General features: G+C 51.4%; 2 protein-coding genes across 2 annotated transcripts; both read right to left on the bottom strand.

Moving 5' to 3' along the window:
• Positions 1-418: 418 nt before the first annotated feature.
• Positions 419-2,479, bottom strand: LOC137659296 (trichohyalin-like). The gene has a single exon (XM_068394322.1). The coding sequence runs from the start codon at positions 2,477-2,479 to the stop codon at positions 419-421; it is 2,061 nt and encodes a 686-aa protein (XP_068250423.1).
• A 1,095-nt stretch (positions 2,480-3,574) lies between these two features.
• On the bottom strand, positions 3,575-7,033 carry LOC137659298 (trichohyalin-like). The gene has a single exon (XM_068394323.1). It carries the CDS (start codon positions 7,031-7,033, stop codon positions 3,575-3,577), a length of 3,459 nt encoding a protein of 1,152 aa, XP_068250424.1.
• Between the last annotated feature and the right edge of the window lie 297 nt (positions 7,034-7,330).

Genomic DNA, 7,330 nt, shown 5'->3' on the forward strand with positions numbered 1-7,330 from the left:
TACTTTGCAGGTCTTCCTTCTCCTTCTTCCCCTCCTCCTCCTGCTGTCATATTCTATGAGTCTCGGGTTTGGGTCTTGCTCTGATCTTGTGTGCAATCCGTGGTTTTCTTGTTGGGGACGTGCATCTCCTCCAGCACGTCTGTGCAAATGAAGTATTTTGCGGGTCCTCCTTCCCCTCCTCCTGCTGCTGTCGTATTCTACGAGTCTCGGGTTTGGGTCTTGCTCTGATCATGTGTGCAACCCGTGGTTTTCTTGTAGGGGACGGGCATCTCTTCCAGGACGTCTGTGCAAATGAAGTACTCTGCGGGTCCTCCTTCCCCTCCTCCTCCTGCTGTCGTATTCTATGAGTCTCGGGTTTGGGTCTTGCTCTGATCTTGTGTGCAATCCGTGGTTTTCTTGTAGGGGACGTGCATCTCCTTCAGCACGTCTGTGCAAATGAAGTACTTTGCAGGTCTTCCTTCTCCTCCTTCCCCTCCTCCTCCTGCTGTCGTATTCTATGAGTCTCGGGTTTGGGTCTTGCTCTGATCTTGTGTGCAATCCGTGGTTTTCTTGTAGGTGACGTGCATCTCCTCCAGCACGTCTGTGCAAGTGAAGTATTTAGCGGGTCCTCCTTCTCATCCCCCGTCCCCTCCTCCTCCTGCTGTCGTATTCTATGAGTCTCGGGTGTGGGTCTTGCTCTGATCTTGTGTGCAATCCGTGGTTTTCTTGTAGGGGACGTGCATCTCCTCCAGCACGTCTGTGCAAGTGAAGTATTTAGCGGGTCCTCCTTCTCATCCCCCGTCCCCTCCTCCTCCTGCTGTCGTATTCTATGAGTCTCGGGTTTGGGTCTTGCTCTGATCTTGTGTGCAATCCGTGGTTTTCTTGTAGGTGACGTGCATCTCCTCCAGCACGTCTGTGCAAGTGAAGTATTTAGCGGGTCCTCCTTCTCATCCCCCGTCCCCTCCTCCTCCTGCTGTCGTATTCTATGAGTCTCGGGTGTGGGTCTTGCTCTGATCTTGTGTGCAATCCATGGTTTTCTTGTAGGTGACGTGCATCTCCTCCAGCACGTCTGTGCAAGTGAAGTATTTAGCGGGTCCTCCTTCTCATCCCCCGTCCCCTCCTCCTCCTGCTGTCGTATTCTATGAGTCTCGGGTTTGGGTCTTGCTCTGATCATGTGTGCAACCCGTGGTTTTCTTGTAGGGGACGGGCATCTCTTCCAGGACGTCTGTGCAAATGAAGTACTCTGCGGGTCCTCCTTCCCCTCCTCCTCCTGCTGTCGTATTCTATGAGTCTCGGGTTTGGGTCTTGCTCTGATCTTGTGTGCAATCCGTGGTTTTCTTGTAGGGGACGTGCATCTCCTCCAGCACGTCTGTGCAAATGAAGTACTTTGCAGGTCTTCCTTCTCCTCCTTCCCCTCCTCCTCCTGCTGTCGTATTCTATGAGTCTCGGGTTTGGGTCTTGCTCTGATCTTGTGTGCAATCCGTAGTTTTCTTGTAGGGGACGGGCATCTCTTCCAGGACGTCTGTGCAAATGAAGTACTTTGCGGGTCCTCCTTCCCCTCCTCCTCCTGCTGTCGTATTCTATGAGTCTCGGGTTTGGGTCTTGCTCTGATCATGTGTGCAATCCGTGGTTTTCTTGTAGGGGACGGGCATCTCTTCCAGGACGTCTGTGCAAATGAAGTACTCTGCGGGTCCTCCTCCCCCTTCTCCTCCTGCTGTCGTATTCTATGAGTCTCGGGTTTGGGTCTTGCTCTGATCTTGTGTGCAATCCGTGGTTTTCTTGTAGGGGACGTGCATCTCCTCCAGCACGTCTGTGCAAATGAAGTACTTTGCAGGTCTTCCTTCTCCTCCTTCCCCTCCTCCTCCTGCTGTCGTATTCTATGAGTCTCGGGTTTGGGTCTTGCTCTGATCATGTGTGCAATCCGTGGTTTTCTTGTAGGGGACGGGCATCTTTTCCAGGACGTCTGTGCAAATGAAGTACTCTGCGGGTCCTCCTTCCCCTCCTCCTCCTGCTGTCGTATTCTATGAGTCTCGGGTTTGGGTCTTGCTCTGATCATGTGTGCAATCCGTGGTTTTCTTGTAGGGAACGGGCATCTCTTCCAGGATGTCAGTGCAAATGAAGTACTCTGCGGGTCCTCCTTCCCCTCCTCCTCCTGCTGTCGGATTCTATGAGTCTCGGGTTTGGGTCTTGCTCTGATCTTGTGTGCAATCCGTGGTTTTCTTGTGGGGGACGTGCATCTCCTCCAGCACGTCTTTGCAAATGAAGTATTTTGCGGGTCCTCCTCCTCCTCCCCTGTCCCCTCCTCCTCCTGCTGTCGTATTCTATGAGTCTCGGGTTTGGGTCTTGCTCTGATCTTGTGTGCAATCCGTGGTTTTCTTGTAGGGGACGGGCATCTCTTCCAGGACGTCTGTGCAAATGAAGTACTCTGCGGGTCCTCCTTCCCCTCCTCCTCCTGCTGTCGTATTCTATGAGTCTCGGGTTTGGGTCTTGCTCTGATCATGTGTGCAATCCGTGGTTTTCTTGTAGGGGACGGGCATCTCTTCCAGGACGTCTATGCAAATGAAGTACTCTGCGGGTCCTCCTTCCCCTCCTCCTCCTCCTGTCGTATTCTATGAGTCTCGGGTTTGGGTCTTGCTCTGATCATGTGTGCAATCCGTGGTTTTCTTGTAGGGGACGGGCATCTCTTCCAGGATGTCTGTGCAAATGAAGTACTCTGCGCGTCCTCCTTCCCCTCCTCCTCCTGCTGTCGTATTCTATGAGTCTCGGGTTTGGGTCTTGCTCTGATCATGTGTGCAATCCGTGGTTTTCTTGTAGGGGACGGGCATCTCTTCCAGGACGTCTGTGCAAATGAAGTACTCTGCGGGTCCTCCTTCCCCTCCTCCTCCTACTGTCGTATTCTATGAGTCTCGGGTTTGGGTCTTGCTCTGATCATGTGTGCAATCCGTGGTTTTCTTGTAGGGGACGGGCATCTCTTCCAGGACGTCTGTGCAAATGAAGTACTCTGCGGGTCCTCCTTCCCCTCCTCCTCCTGCTGTCATATTCTATGAGTCTCGGGTTTGGGTCTTGCTCTGATCTTGTGTGCAATCCGTGGTTTTCTTGTGGGGGACAGGCATCTCTTCCAGGACGTCTGTGCAAATGAAGTACTCTGCGGGTCCTCCTTCCCCTCCTCCTCCTGCTGTCGTATTCTATGAGTCTCGGGTTTGGGTCTTGCTCTGATCTTGTGTGCAATCCGTGGTTTTCTTGTAGGGGACGTGCATCTCCTACAGCACGTCTGTGCAAATTAAGTACTTTGCAGGTCTTCCTTCTCCTCCTTCCCCTCCTCCTCCTGCTGTCGTATTCTATGAGTCTCGGGTTTGGGTCTTGCTCTGATCTTGTGTGCAATCCGTGGTTTTCTTGTAGGGGACGGGCATCTCTTCCAGGACGTCTGTGCAAATGAAGTACTCTGCGCGTCCTCCTTCCCCTCCTCCTCCTGCTGTCGTATTCTATGAGTCTCGGGTTTGGGTCTTGCTCTGATCATGTGTGCAATCCGTGGTTTTCTTGTAGGGGACGGGCATCTCTTCCAGGACGTCTGTGCAAATGAAGTACTCTGCGGGTCCTAATTCCCCTCCTCCTCCTCCTGTCGTATTCTATGAGTCTTGGGTTTGGGTCTTGCTCTGATCATGTGTGCAATCCGTGGTTTTCTTGTAGGGGACGGGCATCTCTTCCAGGACGTCTGTGCAAATGAAGTACTCTGCGCGTCCTCCTTCCCCTCCTCCTCCTGCTGTCGTATTCTATGAGTCTCGGGTTTGGGTCTTGCTCTGATCATGTGTGCAATCCGTGGTTTTCTTGTAGGGGACGGGCATCTCTTCCAGGACGTCTGTGCAAATGAAGTACTCTGCGGGTCCTCCTTCCCCTCCTCCTCCTCCTGTCGTATTCTATGAGTCTCGGGTTTGGGTCTTGCTCTGATCATGTGTGCAATCCGTGGTTTTCTTGTAGGGGACGGGCATCTCTTCCAGGACGTCTGTGCAAATGAAGTACTCTGCGGGTCCTCCTTCCCCTCGTCCTCCTGCTGTCGTATTCTATGAGTCTCGGGTTTGGGTCTTGCTCTGATCTTGTTTGCAATCCGTGGTTTTCTTGTGGGGGACGTGCATCTTCTCCAGCACGTCTGTGCAAATGAAGTATTTTGCGGGTCCTCCTCCTCCTCCCCTGTCCCCTCCTCCTCCTGCTGTCGTATTCTATGAGTCTCGGGTTTGGGTCTTGCTCTGATCTTGTGTGCAATCCGTGGTTTTCTTGTAGGGGACGTGCATCTCCTCCAGCACGTCTGTGCAAATGAAGTACTTTGCAGGTCTTCCTTCTCCTCCTTCCCCTCCTCCTCCTGCTGTCGTATTCTATGAGTCTCGGGTTTGGGTCTTGCTCTGATCATGTGTGCAATCCGTGGTTTTCTTGTAGGGGACAGGCATCTCTTCCAGGACGTCTGTGCAAATGAAGTACTCTGCGGGTCCTCCTTCCCCTCCTCCTCCTCCTGTCGTATTCTATGAGTCTCGGGTTTGGGTCTTGCTCTGATCTTGTGTGCAATCCGTGGTTTTCTGGTAGGGGACGTGCATCCCCTCCAGCACGTCTGTGCAAAGGAAGTACTTTGCCGGTATTCCTTCTCCTCCTTCCCCTCCTCCTCCTGCTGTCGTATTCTATGAGTCTCGGGTTTGGGTCTTGCTCTGATCTTGTGTGCAATCCGTGGTTTTCTTGTAGGGGACGGGCATCTCTTCCAGGACGTCTGTGCAAATGAAGTACTCTGCGGGTCCTCCTTCCCCTCCTCCTCCTGCTGTCGTATTCTATGAGTCTCGGGTTTGGGTCTTGCTCTGATCTTGTGTGCAATCCGTGGTTTTCTTGTGGGGGACGTGCATCTTCTCCAGCACGTCTGAGCAAATGAAGTATTTTGCGGGTCCTCCTCCTCCTCCCCTGTCCCCTCCTCCTCCTGCTGTCGTATTCTATGAGTCTCGGGTTTGGGTCTTGCTCTGATCTTGTGTGCAATCCGTGGTTTTCTTGTAGGTGACGTGCATCTCCTCCAGCACGTCTGTGCAAATGAAGTATTTTGCGGGTCCTCCTCCTCCTCCTTCCCCTCCTCCTCCTGCTGTCGTATTCTATGAGTCTCGGGTTTGGGTCTTGCTCTGATCATGTGTGCAATCCGTGGTTTTCTTGTAGGGGACGTGCATCTCCTCCAGCACGTCTGTGCAAATGAAGTATTTTGCAGGTCCTCCTTCTCCTCCTTCCCCTCCTCCTCCTGCTGTCGTATTCTATGAGTCTCAGGTTTGGGTCTTGCTCTGATCTTGTGTGCAATCCGTGGTTTTCTTGTAGGGGACGTGCATCTCCTCCAGCACGTCTGTGCAAATGAAGTATTTAGTGGGTCCTCCTTCTCCTCCTTCCCCTCCTCCTCCTCCTGTCGTATTCTATGAGTCTCGGGTTTGGGTCTTGCTCTGATCTTGTGTGCAATCCGTGGTTTTCTTGTAGGGGACGTGCATCTCCTCCAGCACGTCTGTGCAAATGAAGTACTTTGCAGGTCTTCCTTCTCCTCCTTCCCCTCCTCCTCGTCCTGTCGTATTCTATGAGTCTCGGGTTTGGGTCTTGCTCTGATCTTGTGTGCAATCCGTGGTTTTCTTGTAGGGGACGTGCATCTCCTCCAGCACGTCTGTACAAATGAAGTACTTTGCAGGTCCTCCTTCTCCTCCTTCCCCTCCTCCTGCTGTCGTATTCTATGAGACTCGGGTTTGGGTCTTGCTCTGATCTTGTGTGCAATCCGTGGTTTTCTTGTAGGGGACGTGCATCTCCTCCAGCACGTCTGTACAAATGAAGTACTTTGCAGGTCCTCCTTCTCCTCCTTCCCCTCCTCCTGCTGTCGTATTCTATGAGACTCGGGTTTGGGTCTTGCTCTGATCTTGTGTGCAATCCGTGGTTTTCTTGTAGGGGACGTGCATCTCCTCCAGCACGTCTGTACAAATGAAGTACTTTGCAGGTCCTCCTTCTCCTCCTTCCCCTCCTCCTGCTGTCGTATTCTATGAGTCTCGGGTTTGGGTCTTGCTCTGATCTTGTGTGCAATCCGTGGTTTTCTTGTAGGAGACGTGCATCTCCTCCAGCACGTCTGTACAAATGAAGTACTTTGCAGGTCCTCCTTCTCCTCCTTCCCCTCCTCCTGCTGTCGTATTCTATGAGTCTCGGGTTTGGGTCTTGCTCTGATCTTTTGTGCAATCCGTGGTTTTCGTGTAAGGGACGTGCATCTCGTCCAGGACGTCTGTGCAACACATTCCTCTGCAAATGAAGTATTTTGCAGGTCGTCGTCGTCGTCGTCCTCCTCCTCCTCCTCCTCCTCCTCCTCCTCCTCCTCCTCCTCCTCCTCCTTGTAGTAGGTAAAGTCATAGTCCTTTAAAGTAGCGTCATCATTACATTCCAAATAGTCCTTATTCTTCTTCGAAGAACTTTCTTGAGACAGCAAAGTAGATCCTGGGAAGGGGGTGTGGCAACGAACAGCACCACCTGTCGGTGGTTTACTATCACTGACTTTAGTAGATGTAGTCGTTCCTGGATCCTCTTCGTTGTGGCGAGAGAAGAGAAAGTCCAAGTTAAGGACGCCCGGATCACAATTCCAGCAGGAACATTCATTTGGCGATGATGGCTTTTCTCCCTGTAAAGAATTGCATCTCCTCCCGTGGGTCTGTGCAATGCAGTCCTCCGCAGATGAAGTACTTTGCAGGCCTTCCTCCTCCCTCTCCTCCTCCTCGTTGTAGGTAAAGTCAAAGACCTTTAGAGTAGCGCTGTCCTTACGTTCTTGAGACAGCAAAGTAGTACCTTTTGGGTGGCCACCAGCAGCACCACCGACTTCCGTAAATGTATTCGTTCCTGGATCCTCTTCGTTGTGGCAAGAGAAGAGAAAGTCCAGGTTAAGGATGCCGGGTTCACAATTCCAGCAGGAACATTCATTTGGCGATGATGGTTCTTCACGCGGTGGAGAATTGGAGTGATGGCCAGCAGTATTGGAGGTCTGGGGTTTGAAATGGTAAAACCTTTTCTTGTTCAATTTCCACATACCTACTGTATGTCTATGTCTATGTCTGACGGTTTATCAAGTATACCTGCTTTCGCTATTAAGCGTTCAGACGGGATTTCCAAATCACTTATATTATAGTTAAAAAATTAAAAGTCTATGTAATATAAAGAGGGTTAATTGCATTTGTCTCAGTGTTATAGCTGAGTGAAAATAAATGGGTTTTGTTTTCAATAGCTTTTTGAACTGAAAGATATTTTCAGCACACTTAACTGATGCCGGAAGTTGATTATACAATCTAGGAGCGCAGTGCCTAAAAGTTCTCGTACCAAGAGTGGT

The sequence above is a fragment of the Palaemon carinicauda genome, chromosome 19 (genome assembly GCF_036898095.1).
Source record: "Palaemon carinicauda isolate YSFRI2023 chromosome 19, ASM3689809v2, whole genome shotgun sequence".
In the NCBI taxonomy this organism is placed as follows: domain Eukaryota; kingdom Metazoa; phylum Arthropoda; class Malacostraca; order Decapoda; family Palaemonidae; genus Palaemon; species Palaemon carinicauda.

Coding starts and splice junctions, on each gene's coding strand:
- LOC137659296 (XM_068394322.1), bottom strand. CDS start 2,479: ATGATCAGAGCAAGACCCAAACCCGAGACTCATAGAATACGACAGCAG.
- LOC137659298 (XM_068394323.1), bottom strand. CDS start 7,033: ATGTGGAAATTGAACAAGAAAAGGTTTTACCATTTCAAACCCCAGACC.